The sequence below is a fragment of the Ammospiza nelsoni genome, chromosome 15 (genome assembly GCF_027579445.1).
Source record: "Ammospiza nelsoni isolate bAmmNel1 chromosome 15, bAmmNel1.pri, whole genome shotgun sequence".
Lineage (NCBI taxonomy): Eukaryota > Metazoa > Chordata > Aves > Passeriformes > Passerellidae > Ammospiza > Ammospiza nelsoni.
In genome coordinates this window covers 15,667,814-15,682,306 of record NC_080647.1, presented here as the reverse complement: position 1 = coordinate 15,682,306, position 14,493 = coordinate 15,667,814, and the positions used below count along the sequence as shown (strand labels likewise).

General features: G+C 55.8%; 2 protein-coding genes across 2 annotated transcripts; one reads left to right on the top strand and one right to left on the bottom strand.

Moving 5' to 3' along the window:
• The first annotated feature begins 1,477 nt into the window (after positions 1-1,477).
• Positions 1,478-7,402, top strand: GLA (galactosidase alpha). The gene is made up of 7 exons (XM_059483203.1): positions 1,478-1,647; positions 1,997-2,171; positions 2,342-2,519; positions 3,964-4,055; positions 4,883-5,044; positions 5,628-5,825; positions 5,980-7,402. The coding sequence occupies exons 1-7, from the start codon at positions 1,478-1,480 to the stop codon at positions 6,241-6,243; spliced, it is 1,239 nt and encodes a 412-aa protein (XP_059339186.1). The 3' UTR covers positions 6,244-7,402.
• Positions 7,403-8,141: 739 nt separating this feature from the next.
• On the bottom strand, positions 8,142-10,989 carry RPL36A (ribosomal protein L36a). Its single transcript, XM_059483204.1, has 5 exons — positions 10,949-10,989; positions 10,606-10,711; positions 9,874-9,941; positions 8,296-8,418; positions 8,142-8,210 (listed from the first exon to the last, which is right to left on the bottom strand). The coding sequence occupies exons 1-5, from the start codon at positions 10,949-10,951 to the stop codon at positions 8,190-8,192; spliced, it is 321 nt and encodes a 106-aa protein (XP_059339187.1). The 5' UTR covers positions 10,952-10,989; the 3' UTR covers positions 8,142-8,189.
• Positions 10,990-14,493: the final 3,504 nt, after the last annotated feature.

Below are 14,493 nucleotides of genomic sequence, written 5' to 3'. Positions count from 1 at the left end.
CCTTTGATTGCAAAGATCTGGATGGGCCCAAGTATCCCAAGCAGAAACAGACTGGATTCAACAGCACAGAGTCAACACAAGGAAGCAGAGAGGCAGCAAACAGCCTGGCCATAATCCACACTGTGGATCAGGCTGGATCTGATCAAAGAGCACAGGGAGAGGTGCTCGGGAGGAGGGCTCATTCACGAGCTTCTCACAAAGTTTTTGTGAAGCAGACCTGAAACAAGAATGTATCTGGGGGGTGACTGTTCAAATACCATTCGTTTGGGAGATAATGTTTGGGGTTTTGATGGAGAGGCATAACATATCATGTGGACTATCCTATATTTCATGGACTGTCTGATGGGGCAGAGAGTGTGATGCATAGTTATACATACCCTGAAATTATGAAGAAAACATGCGGGGTGGGGGGGGAATGGGGGGGGGCAAAACCAAGTCCTGAGCCCATGGGGTACAACCTCTCTTCCTCAGGACCCTGTACTGACAGAACACACACAGACCCACAACCTGCACCCACAGCAGCCCCCAGCCCCTCAGGCAGCCCCCGCGCTGCTGAGCACACAGAATCACTGAGGTTGGAAAAGATCTCTGAGATTGAGTCTAACCTATGCAAACCAGAGCATGGCACTGACTGTCATGTCCAGTCCTTGAACACCTCCAGGGACAGTGAATCCACTTCGCTGGGCAGCCCATTCACCCTTTCTGCGAAGAAATTACTGCAGATGTGCACCCTGAACCTCCCCCGGCACAGCCTGAGATCCTGTCCCTGTGACCCTGTCCCTGAGATCCCGTCCCTGTGACCCTGTCCCTGAGATCCTGTCCCTGAGATCCTGTCCTGTGACCCTGTCCCTGAGATCCGTCCCTGTTCCCCGGGAGCAGAGCCTGTCCCCACCCGGCTCCCCCTCCTGCCAGGGAGTTGTGCAGAGCCATAAGGATCCCCCTGAGCCTCCTTTCCTCCAGGCTGAGCCCCCACACCTCCCTCAGCCTCTCCTCACGGGATTTGTGCCCCAGACCCTTCCCCAGCTTTATTCCTTCAGCAGCTCCACATCCCTCCTGAGCTGAGGGGCCAGAGCTGGGTCCGGGTGTGGCTTCAGCAGTGCCGAGCACAGGGGGACAAACACTGCCCTGGCCCTGGTCCACTTTATTGCGGTACCGGCCGGGTGCCAGCGGTCTCTCGGCCAGCTGGGCCCCTGCACAGGGCCGGTGCCGCCCCGGGCGCGGCTTCCCCGGCACCTCCGGGCAGCAGCTCCGGCACAGCCCGACCGCGCCGCCATGGGCTCCTCACACCGGTCACGTGACACCGCCACACCTGACCCGCGATAGGGGGCGGGCCGCTGCGAGCCTCGCAGCCCGGGATTGGCGGAGGGGCGGGCGGTGCCGCGAGGCGATTGGTTCCACGGTCAGCCCTGCCCGCCGACTCCCTGAGGATTGGGCATGCGGGCTGTCAATCAGCGGCAGTCGGCGGCGCGGCGGGGCGATGGCGGCGGCACGGTGGATGCTGCGCTGGGTCGCGGCGGCGGTGGCCGCGGTGGCGGCGGCGCTGGCGCTGGACAACGGCCTGGCGCGGACACCGCCCATGGGCTGGCTGCACTGGGAGCGCTTCCTCTGCGCCACTGACTGCGCCGCCGAGCCGCGCCGCTGCGTCAGGTACCGCCGCAGGGGCACGGGGAGCACGGGGCAGCGCAGTCACGGACAGCCGGCCCGGTGCCCGACAGCCGCTGTGCCTTCCCGGGTAGCGGAGAGCCAGTCCCCGGCAGCCGCTGTGCCTTCCTGGGTACCGGACAGCCGGCCCGGTGCCCGACAGCCGCTGTGCCTTCCTGGGTACCGGACAGCCGGCCCGGTGCCCGACAGCCGCTGTGCCTTCCTGGGTAGCCGGCCCAGTGCTCCGGCAGCCGCTGTGCCCTCCCCGCGCTGCCCCCGCCCGCTGTGCCCGCGGCTGTGCCGGTGGTTCACAGCAGACGTTCTCCGCTTTCTTTGCCGGTGGTGCCGTGGCCAGCGAGCAGCTGTTCGTGGAGATGGCTGACAGGATGGCTGCCGAGGGCTGGAGGGACGCCGGGTACGAGTTCATCTGCATCGACGACTGCTGGATGGCCCCGACGCGGGACAAGCAGGGCAGGCTGCAGGCGGACCCCAAGCGCTTCCCCGGGGGCATCCGCAAGCTGGCCGACTACGTGAGTGCCACCGCGGCACGGTGTCACCCGGCCGGGGAGCAGGGGAGGGCTGGCTGGGTGTCACTGCTGAGATAAGGCCCTGCCTGCCACTGTGGGGTTTTGCTTCCCTCGCTGCCCTAAATCCCCCTGCCTTGAGGCTGCCCCATGCCAGGGTCTGTTTCTGTCTGCAGGTTCACTCCAAGGGTCTGAAGTTGGGAATCTACAGCGATGTTGGGAGCAAGACCTGTGCTGGCTTCCCTGGCAGCTACAACCACTATGACCTGGATGCCCAGACATTTGCTTCCTGGGGTGTGGACCTGCTCAAGTTTGATGGCTGCAATTCTGAGTCACTGGATCTGCTGGCAGAAGGTGGGCACGGGCTCAAGGCAGCTATTCCCATGGCTGGGAATATTCTGCAGGCAGCAGCAATTCTAGGCCCAGCATCAGGCTCCAGGGATTTTCCCTTAGCATATTCATTTAAGGGACTTGCTTACAAAAGCAAATCTGAGGCTCTGTTCTCAAGGCCAAGGTGTTGAGTGTTGCTGTGTTAAGTGTTTTTACCTGCTCAGTCTCCTGGAGCTGTCCTTCAAACTCAGCTCAGAAAAGGAGCTGTGAGCCCAGAGCCTGGATCGGGCTGAGCACAGACCCATCAGCTGTGGGCTCTGGGAGGGCTGTGCTCCCTCAGCTCTTAGCACAGGCTGCCCTTCTCCAGGGCCTGTACTGCAGAGCCCAGAGCATCTCACACACTTAACCCTCAATCCCTGTGGTGGGGCCTTGTCAATGTGAATCAGCCTGAAGCTAGAAAAGATTGTGTCAGCCACTAAAGGAGCAGTTAGGAGGGCTTTTAACAGATAAAAATGAAGGGAATTATGGCATAAAAATCCTACTGGGGTTTTCCTCTTAAAGCACACCAGTGTAAATACCACTTCAGAAGTGATTTGCACAAAGGCTGAAAGCTCAGCAGCTCCCTGTCCTCAGGCAACTTGGCCACAAGCCTCTTCTGAAGCACAGGCAAATCCCAGTGCCACAGGAGTGGATTTATGAGAAGAATACTTTAACTTAGAAAGCTTTTTCCTCTTGACTATGCTCTCTGACTGCTGGCACAGTCTGCACCACCACATTTGACAGCAGGAGCCCTGCACAAAGTCCTGTCTCTGCCTGGCAGGGAGAACCTGCCCAAGTGACAATGCCATCAGAGCCAGATGGTGGGGCATATGCCAACTGCCACAGACAGGAGCACAGCTCAGCACCCTGAGTGACAGCTGAGCTGAGAGCTCCTGCTGGATCATATGTGTAACCCAGATACAAAGCAGTTCCAGAGGAGAGAACAGACTTTTCATTCCCTCTCTGCCAATTGGAAGGGACTGAACAGGGCTGTTTAGGGACAAGGACAGGAAAAACTCGAGCTCTTGCATTCCTGCCCAGTCCATATGGCGCAAGGGCCTCGTGAGAACCTACTCCTACATCACCCAGCAAAGCTGCACTGCCTGATAGATACTGACTCGTGTTTCCTGGCTATCTAGAGGAAAAATGGCATACAGGAATGCTTTTAACCTCTTCCACTGGCTGTATGTACAAAGGGATCAGCAGTCTTGGAGCAACAGCCTGCCCAAGCAAAGCTCCTGTCCCTGGGAGGCAGGTGACCAGCTGCAGACTTTAAATTCTCCTGTTCCCCCTGTGGTGTCTCAACCACAAAAATGTGTTCAATCTTAATTTTGCAAGAGTTGAACTGAAACCTGAACCTGTGACATTGTCTTAGTTCTGCTGTGTGACCAGGGAGGTTGTGTAAGCTCTGTCTGTGCTCTTCCTCTAGGGTACAGGCGCATGTCTGTGGCCCTGAACAGGACTGGAAGAAGCATTGTGTACTCCTGTGAGTGGCCTTTCTACCTCAGGCCTGTGCAGCAGGTAAGGAGTGCCTGCAAGGTTTATCCTGGGGCTCAAGTGGGAAGAGAAGAACATTTAACATTGCAAAACAGCACCCTGAGAAACTTGCTGCTCTCTGTTCTGACAGAGAACAAGGCTGTAAAATGGAAGAAAAAACCTCTTCTTCCAGAGCCTTGAAGCATTACTGAAGCAGTAGGATTCTGCAGCATGAAAGCACAGCCCAGATGGAGCATGCCAAAAAAACCACAGCATCCATCTGCTTCCTCTCTCCAAGGAGCCAAGCAGCAAACCACTGGCAGTGCAGACACACAGCCTAGCAGATAGCTCAGGGCAATTCCTCCTGGACACAGTGCTGCAGGCTCAGCCTTACAGACAGCTCTGGGGACCACCAGAGAGGCTTTGTGACATCCCCCACATTGTTCAGTGACAAATTTCTGCCAGCCAGGGTCTGGGATTGACACACTGCCCTCCACCCACACCTGGAATTAAATGCATTACTCATGAAAGGGTGTAAACCCAAGAAATAGCAATAATTACTGGGATATTACAGTTTGATCCCACGGGCCTTGTCACACCTTCAGTAAAATTGGGAAGGAATTTTGTAACAGAGCTGGTGGTCACAACTGTTCTCCCAAGGGGAGCAATAGTGTTGTCTAGACCATGTCAGAGTGGAGTTACTGGGCACAAAGCATCCAAGGGAATCAACATGCACTGCATCATTCAGATAGCTGGTGATGGAAGGTTCTCCCCTGGTTCTCCCCCAAGCTACCTCTGGTCCAGTCTAGCCTTGTTGACACTCCTGTTGTACAGCCAGGTGCTCTGTCTAATCACACTCATTGTTCTGGCAGCCCAATTACACGGAGATCAAACAGTACTGCAACCACTGGAGGAACTTCTATGATGTCTATGACTCCTGGAGCAGCATCAAGAGTATCTTAGACTGGACAGCACTTCACCAGGACACGATTGTGAAGATAGCTGGGCCAGGGGGCTGGAATGATCCTGACATGGCAAGTACAGCAGCAACCACCCCACTTGAAGCATCAGCAAAAAAACCTTCCCTCAGCTGTGGGCTAAGAATGGGAGGGGAGAGAACTGGGGGAGAAACTGGAGAGGGGAAGGGCTCTGATGGGACCTTAGGATCAGGATCTTGGTGAGAAGGTCCAGGGTGGAAAGGGAAAGAGAACTGCAGCTCTGGGTGCTACCAAGGAAGCACCATCTTTGTGTCATGCAGCCTCCACAAGCAGCACCAGCTCAGGACACAGGTGTGGCATTGGGGGACAGTCTCCAAAGTGCTGATGTCCCACCACAGTGAAAACCCCTGGGTGCCACCACTGCAAGAATCTGAATCCAAAAGCATTCTCAAACACTGCCTAGCCACTTAAAGAGTTCCCTTCACTTCCAGCAGGGACTCATCCTAAACTGCCACGCAGTCAGGCCTTGCTTTTCCCAACCGGCTGGTCCTGCTCCTGGCCCTCAGCCTATCTAGCCAGGCTCCAAAGAGAGGTCCCACCCTGTGATTTCCTGGTGCTGGTGGCCCAGATTGTCCCCAGCAGTTAGTGTTACCAGGCCCTTTTTGTTTGCTTGTCATAGCTGGTGATTGGAAACTTTGGGCTGAGCTGGGACCAGTCGGTGACTCAGATGGCCATGTGGGCCATCATGGCCGCCCCCCTGTTCATGTCCAACGACCTGCGGCACATCAGCCCCGAGGCCAAGTGGCTGCTCCAGAACAAAGAGGTGATTGCCATCAACCAGGACCCCCTGGGCAAGCAGGGATACCAGCTTTTCAAGGTACAGCAGGAGGGGGGCAGGGAGGGATGGAGAGGTGCTCAGAGTTTGGGAAAGGAGCCTATGTGTTCCTGAAGCCTGCTGGAACAGACAGGCATGAAGATCACCACTTCAGCCCTCCCACAGCCCTGGGTTTGTTTTGTTTTCTCCTTGGCAGGACAAGAACTTTCAGCTGTGGGAGCGGCCCCTGTCTGACCGAGCCTACGCTGTGGCAGTGCTGAACCAGCAGGAGATTGGAGGGCCCCAGAAATTCACCTTCTCCCTCACCTTCCTCGGCAATGGGCTGGCCTGCAACCCAGCCTGCTCCATCCAACAGGTGCTGCCAGCCAGCAGGGACTGTGGTGTGTACAGCTGGATGTCCTCCCTGAGCCTGGAGGTGAACCCCACAGGCACCGTGCTGCTCAAAGTCCTGCCACTATAGGCAGCACAAAGACAATCTTTTCCTAAGCCTTAGGCTCTGTTTGAACTTGAGGCAGGAAATTGTTCTCCTTCTTCCAAGCAGGTGCCTTTCTTCTCAGGCATTCATTATCTGAACCTTCCGCTGAATGTGACAAATTGCCATCACTCCATCATCAAGAGGTGACAGAGAAAGGGTGAAAGCAGAGCAGGGCCCCTTTCCCTGGCATCTCACCCAGCTCCTCCTCCAAGGGGCGGGAAGGGCTCCAGCAGGGCGGCAGCTCCTGTTTACACCCACTGCCACTACCGAGCAAGGAAAGGCAAGGGATGCACAGGCAGCACCTTACAGCTGTCCTGGAGCATTTTAGGGACAATAGGGAAACGTACCTTGGCCACCTTGCTCTCTTTTCCAGACCAGGACACACAGTCCAAGAAAAGCTGCTTCCATCCCCACTAAAGAAACCAAACACTTGACTCAGAGCATGGACATGGCACTTCCATCTTCTGACAACTCAGGGACTGACATGAACCGTTGCACTTCTCAGCAACTTCCTTGACAGCTGCTATCAGGCCTTAGGACTCAAGTTTTTGAGTTTCCCCTCACTCCAGGAATCTCTCACCAGTGGCTGTCACTTCCCTTTAGATGACAACTCCCTCTCTACCCCTTCCTATGGCCACTGGAGTCCCCTTGCTCCATGAATCCTGCCTCCCAGAAATCCCTGAGTGCTTGCTTCCCACTGCTGGCAGCAGCCTTTAGGTTGAATAACATGGGCTCTCCAAGACAGGAGATGAATAATCACTTAAGCAAACATCATGTGCAAATATATTATCTTCTGATTACAATACAATCAGGATTTCTTGATTTGTTCTTCTGTGATTAAGCACTTTGATTAAAATCCCTTTAAAATCTAAGCTTTTTCTTACTTGCAGTGTACAAGAGTACAGCATGGTATCTGAAATTAAATAATGATTTAGAAAACAGGCCAGTTTGTTCCAGTCATGTAAGTTTTTGTGACATTTGTAACCAGAAACAGCAGTCAGTGAAACTGATGTAATACAGCTGTACGGTCCACCCCACAGGCCAATGCCACCACTGCCTACACAAATCTGACAATGCCATCACATCAGCCAATATTTAAATGCGCAAAACCACAGATTCCCTTACAGCTCAGTAACTGAGTGCTCTCAATCATGAGGAAGATGTGAAGAGGCATCTGCCCATCCTCCAGCTCCATTTTCACTACAAGAAGTTGCCCGTAAGGGTGAACTCTGCATTGCATTCCCAGCACCTGCTAACAGCAGACTTCCTACTCACAGAAATGTTCCTCTCTAAGGGGAACTAAGCTGTCCTGGAGGCTGTCCCCACAATCTACCACACTCTGCTTGTTGCCCATTTGAAACTTCACTGCTGTGCTTGGTCTTCTTCCTTCAAGGAAGATGCAAAGGGGAGGCAGCAGCAGTTGGCACAGGGGAAGGCAGCTGAGACCTGTTACACCATGTGCCAGGGGCAACCACAGGCATGGAGCTGTCCCCCACCTCTCTGAGCTGCCACAGCTAATGGCACCTGCCTCATTACCTAGTTAGGGACCTGCTTAATGGTGCAGGTATCAAACCCACTGGCTGCTCCAAGGCCTTTGCTGCTCAGGGCAGTACAGCTGTCTGTAAAAAGGGGCCTACAGCCAAGTGCAGGGGCTGTTCAGGGGAGTTCATCAATGAGCCTGCACCATGTTCATGCACAGAAGTCACTGGCACTCATTACAGAACACCTCTTGGAAACACAGTAAAGAGATACCAGCTACTGGCAGGGAATTTTTAAAAGCCAGGTTAAAAACTGCTCTGTTAAATGGTTTTGCAAGCTCCCTGCTGAGCTGATGTACTCGCAGCTCCCACCCCAAGAGAAAACACATTAAGAAAAGCAAGGGATCAATCTAATTACTTTAATACGGTCCGTAACGATGAGCAGGACGATGCTCAGAACTGGATCACCTGGCCCTGTAAGAAACAAGAGACAAGAGTGAGTTTATTCACCACTGAGTATTGCCCCCCTTTCTCAGCCACTCACAGAATACAAACTCACCTTTCTCTTCTTGTCTCCTCCCAGCTCAAAGTGCTTGCACCTCTTAATTGCCAGCATCCTCTTGGACCTGCAGTTGGGCTCCACACACTCCAGCCTCAGCACAATCTTCTTGGTGGTCTTGGCCTGGGAGGAGGAGCAGAGTGTTTCAATGAACCACACATCCCCAAGCAGACAAACTCTCAGGGAAAGCTTGTTCCCTGCTCTCCTGAACATTCAGTTTGTTCCCAAAGCACAGAGAGAGAGTACAAACACAGGTAGGCTCCCTCCACTGAAAAGGATCAGTACAGGAGTGAAGTGGATTGGTATCTTCACAAAAAGGGCACTGGCAAAAGCATTCAGTGGGGCAGGGCTGGTTCCTGCAGGGATCAGCCATGCTGGAGAAATCTGTTCCACTGAGCAGAGCAAGAAATTCACACTTTTACAGTGTGGAAGCACAGACCAGCAATGCTCAAGAGAAATCCAGAAGAAAATTGGACAGAAGAAACACCTGGAAGCAACACCACTGGCAAATTTCTCTGAAGGAGCAGTGACACAACAGGCTCAGTGCAGACCTGCAGCTACTCAGAAGCTGGATAGAACCTAAAAGACTGCAGAGGGGAGAATCCAAAGGTGGGAGGCTGCTGTAGCAGCTGGACAGGGCTGTAACCAGCAGCTAAAAACCTCAGCCAAGCATCCATACAATGCTGACTGGGAAAAAACAGAAATGAGAATTGCAATGTACAGGTAGAGAGTGCCAGCAGTGCAGCTGCTTGGTGTACCCTGCTTGCAGAAGCATTTTCTGTGAGGTCTCCCCACTTCCTGGCACAAAGTCAACTTGAAACCTGCTGCCTCACTTTTCCTTCTTGCTGGAAGGCTTCCTGTGCACCTCCAGCATGACACCAGGGCTTCCCAGCAAGGAGCCAAGCAGCATTATGAGCACAACTAAATAATTCACACAAAGTAACAAACCCACCCACTGGGGTTTGCTTCCCTGCTGTAAATACCACACCAACCAAGCAGACAGCTCCTTTCCCTTTGGCAAGCCCTTCCCCTGGGGCAAGCAGTGAAGGAAACGTTCCTTTCACTGCAAATATCCCACTCCCCTGCAGCACCAAAGCTGAGAACATGCTCTGCAAACACAGCCCAAGTCACCCTGCAAATGAGGAGCATCTCCATGAGACAGCACAGCAAGGAGACAAGCTGTGTTCTTGATGAGAGCTTACAAGGGAGATGGAGGATTTTACACCAGCACAGAGTGACAGGGCAGTGGGAAATGGCTTCACACTGACAGAGTAGGAAGAAATTCCTCCCTGCGAGGGTGGGGTGGCCCTTGCACAGGTTACCCAGAGAAGCTGTGGCTGCCCCTGGATCCCTGGCAGTGTCCAAGGCCAGGCTGGGACAGTGGAAGGTGGTCCTGCCATGGCAGGGGGCTGGAATACGATGGTCCCTTCCAACCCAAGGCATTCTGTGATGAGGAGGGGACACCTGCAGTGCCAGCACAGCACTGCCCTTCACAGCAGAGCAGAGAATGAGGAACCTCCCTCAGCTGGGCATGGGCTGCCAGGGAAGTTCCTGTTCCTGAGGAGCAAACTCACTCACCTTTTTACGGAAGATGGGCTTTGTCTGGCCCCCGTACCCGCTCTGCTTCCGATCATAGCGCCTTTTTCCTGTGGGGAAAACAGCTCTGGTCAGGCAACAACCGAGGAGATGCTCCAGGCACAGCTGGCACTGCCTAAATCCCAGTACAGCCCAGCAGAACCAGTGCCACGGCTCTTGTGCTGTCCCCAAAAGTGGAACCTTCCCCTCACTGTGCGCCCAACAGACACACAAGGTCTAGGCACTTGATTAGTTCAGAGTTCTGTGCAAAGAGTGATTCATGTTAATTCCTCAAAGCCAGCACACAAAGGGTTTAAAATATTTATACAGTCCTGTTCAGGTGATATTCGCATAATTAATCCACATCAGTACTGGCAGAGCTACCACTGGATTCACTTTCTTTCACATTTTAAACTCACAGCAGGGCTCTCCCTCGGGCTGGCCAGCCTGGGCTCCAGTTGCGCTTTCACAGCCAGCTAGATTTACCCAGAGCACATTCCCTAATTAGTTAAACATTTCTATACGACAACCATCTGAAACCGCCTTGGGCTGACACGTCCTTAGTCTTTCTCCCTTTCTCACATTTTTATAGTTCCCTTTATTGTACAGCACATCCTTTAGGCCAAGCTGTCCTCCCCAGCCATACAAATGTTCCCAATGTACACCAGCCGTGCAGGGCACGCCACACCCGGCCCGCACTCAGCTCCCCTGGGCCCGGAGCGAGCCCGGGCTCACCCTGCGCGTAGAGCGAGTCCTTCCCCTTCTTGTACTGCGTGACCTTGTGCGGCTGGTGCTTCCCGCACTTCTTGCAGTACGTCCGGCGGGTTTTCGGCACGTTCACCTGAAGGAGAAGGAGAGAAGCCGGTCACGGCCGCTGCGCATACGCCACATCCCGCTCCCAACGCCCCGCTCCCGCCCTCCCCCTTCCCTCGGGCCCTGCGCTGCCATCCGGGGATGGGTAAGCCCCGGCACCGGCCTGGCCGCCCAGCACGCACCCATGGCAGCGGAGGGAACCCGGCCCGGCGCAGCCGCGGGGCGGATGGCGGCGGATGGAGCCCGGCCCAGCCCCGGCACTCACCATTTTGGCGGCGGCGGCCCGGAGAGGAGGAGCTGACCGGAAGCGGAAGTGAATGAGCTGGGGACCATAGAGAGGAGCGCGCAGGGGCGCGCAGGGCACGGCGCCCCCTGGCGGCGGGAGGAGAGCAGCCATGGGCGGGAGGGTGGGTGTGGGACGGGGCTGTGAGGGGTGGGAACTGTGGGGTCTGCCGGTACAGGTGACATCCAGGTGTTTGAAACACAAACTGTGTGTCAAGAGTTCATTGTTAAGGTTTAGGGCTTGACACGTTTCAGAGATCTCAGACCTGGGTGGAAGTTAACAAGGCTTGGGAAGAAGGATTTACCATTTACAAAGAATGCAGAATTTAGGAGCACAAGAGCAGTTGGCAGAACTCTCAAGACAAGGATGCAACTAGCAAAGCTAACTCAACAACTGTGCTGAATCAGAGCTGAGTGGATAAGAGAGATTCCAGATCACAGCACCAACTCTGGACCACCAATCCAAGAAACCCACTGACCCAAGTGAAGATTGAACATGTGGCCTAATTAATAAAGGAATTGAGAGAATCAATTAACATTACAAGATAGCATACTAATGAATGATGTAATGTAGCTAATGAAGATTAATGTAGCCAATGAAGATTAATGTTTTCATTTGCTAAAACGTTTAAACAGTAAAAGCTTTTGATAGTCACTCTGCTGGCTTTGTGAATTTACCACCAAAACCTCTTTCCACACAGAACTCTAAATAAAAATACCTTGTTTCTATGTGGGGATCAGCTCCATCGGGTGAAAGAACCCGTTTTGGGGCAACATCCAACTCATCCAACACCCAGCACTGCCCAGGGCCCGGGGCAGGCTCCCGGCCTGGCGCCCCCATGGCAATGACCCGGCTGTCTGCAGGAGGAAACACAAACGCTGCCTTTGAGTCACAAAACGAAAAAAGGGGAACCGAAAGGGTGGGGTTGGCCGGCCCCGTCCTTCCTCCCTGCGCACCCTGCCGTCTCTGCGGGTCCCTGCCGCCACAGGCACCCCGAGCGGCCGGGTGGGCGCGGCGGGCCCGGCGGGCCGGAGCGGCGGCGGCACGGGCGGTGAGTGAGGGACCGGGAGCCATGGAGGGCAGCGCTGCCTCGGGCTCCTGGGCACCGATGGGCCCTGCTGATGTGCCTGAGGGGCAGCCGGGGTGGCGGGAGGCTCCATGTGGCTGTGCCGGTGGCCTCACACCTCTGCTGGGCTCCGTGAGGGCAGGGGAGCCGTGCTGGGCACAGCGCACACGGGGCGGGTGAGCCCAGCGGGCAGGGCAGGGCTCTGCCTGGTCCCACAGCCTGGCCAGTTCCAAGCGGGTGGCACCTGACCCTGTCACCCGGCCGGGGCTGTGGGGTGGAGGCAGGTAGAGGGGGTGCCAGGGGCTGCAGGCTGGCCTGGAGCAGGGAATCACAGTGGTGTGAGCTGCCAAGGCTGCCAAGAGCAGGGTTGGGGCTGTGCCAGTGTCTTTGGCCATTGCTCACCTGTGCTTTCCGCAGTGGGCACTGCTGGGGCGCAGCTCTGCCTTTGCTCTCAAGTCTCTCCCATGCAGGTTTCCCCCTCTGTCCTTCCCACCTATGGTTTTTGACACCCTCAGCGCTGAACCTGAAACATGAGGGCTGTGAAGTTAACATGAGGGTGTGAAGTTTGTCACTCTGTCACCCTTCCCTCTTGTCCCAGGCATGCCAGCCCCACACCAGAGCTTGCCTGTGCAGGAGGGGTGGCCCTGGGACCATGGTGGGACACTGCGCGGTTGCATGAGGCCAGCAGCATGTGCCAGGCTGGTGGTGGTCTCAGAGCACGCTGGGCAGAGGTGTGAGCATGGCAGGAAGTCACACTGGCTGGAGGGGGGGACACAGGACATGCTCCCACACACCCACTCATCACTGCTGTCACCGCACAGCAGTGCTGGCTGTGGGGCTGAGCCCTGCGGGGCACCCACAGGGACACAGTGGGTCTGGTGGCCCCGCTGAGGACAGGGAGGCTGTGCCATGATGGGGCACAACAGGCCTCTGAGGCACTCATTGTCCTTTCCCCTCTGGCAGTTCCATCCAGAGGACACAGTGAGGACGTGTCCCACCTGCCTGGCACTGCTGGCCATGACCCCGCTGCTGTGACTGCAGGTAAAGCTCCAGGGAGCTGGCACTGTAGCTGGGATGGGATGGAGCCCAGGGCCCCTGTGCTCAGCCCTGTGTCTGTGCCATGGAGGGCAGTGGGACCCTCCTGCTCTTGGGACGCAGGATCAGCAGCCACACTTGATAAGGAGGGAAAATGAGGCTCAGGGCTACAGGGTGGTTCTAGGGTCACTCTGGGCTCATCCACCACCTGCCAGCAGTCTGGGGGTCAGGGGGGGCACACCAGCCACCTGCAGGGACCCCAGATCCCTCCTCCTGAGGCCTCAGTCAGCACACTGCTGTTTGTTCCAAAAGACTCCAAAATGACTAATTTTTTAAGTTGGGCTTTTTTTGACCACCCAAACAAGCTGGGAAGGTCTGAGCCATAAGAGGAACAGGGAGGGAAGAGGGAAGCCTGGCAGAGGGAATCCTGCTTGTCCCCAGCCTCTCTGGGTGCTGTGGTGCAGGGTCAGTACTGCAACAGCAGGGGCTGTGCTGGGAGGGTCTGGGCATTGCCAGCAGATGGGAGGACACCTCTGCTCCTTGTCCCCAAGCTGGGGCTTGCCCTGGAGGGAGGCACAGTGTGTGGGATTGCGTCCTGGCATCTTTGTTCCCCACCTGACCGTGTTGTGAGTGAGCCAATGCCCATCTCCTGTGTGTGGTGAATGGATGGAATACTCAGCTGGGGAATGGGGGCTGAACCCCTGTTTCTGGTCTACCTCTGAGCCTCCCCCTGAGGAGATGGGCTGTGGGGAGCAGGGGAGAAAAACAGCTTCTCCCAGGTTACTTTCCAAAGCTGTGCTTATAGGAGGAAAAAGGGGAACAAGGTGAGGGTGAAGGGGAAGCAGGGACTGTAGGTGGTCAGGCAGGAGACAGGAGCTGGGCTCCAGGGGCTCCCAGCTCAGGGGAGCAGGGGCTGCACACAGCTCACCCATCAGCTCTCAGACTGCAGTCAGGTGCTGGTCACAGCCCACAGCTCCAGCCACGTGGCTCTGGGGGTGCTGGGCCCACCTGGGGGTCACAGTTCTGAGTACAGCATGGAAATGGGCCAGGGAAATTTCCAGTCCCTAAAGGCTGGGCAGCAGTGGGATGCAGGGCTCTCATGAGCCCGTTCCTGCACTGCCCTTCCCTGGAGAGGCTCAGGGGAGCTTTGCTGCTGGCTGGGGGAGGATTTAACCCCTCTGCCTGCTGGCTGGAGGCAGCCCTTCAAGCCTGGCCACTGACAAGTGCTGCTCAGAGGGGAGGAAGGGGAGTTGAGCTCCATCCCTGCACTCCTGCAGGTTCTGTGGACACACAGGAGAAGGATGACTTTGGGGCTACTCCGTGCTCTTGGCAGCACTGTGGCTTTTCAGGGCCAGGCCCTACCCACAGCTTTTTAGGGACTGGTCTCCCGTGACCAGCCCTTGCACGCTGCCAAGTCAGCACATCC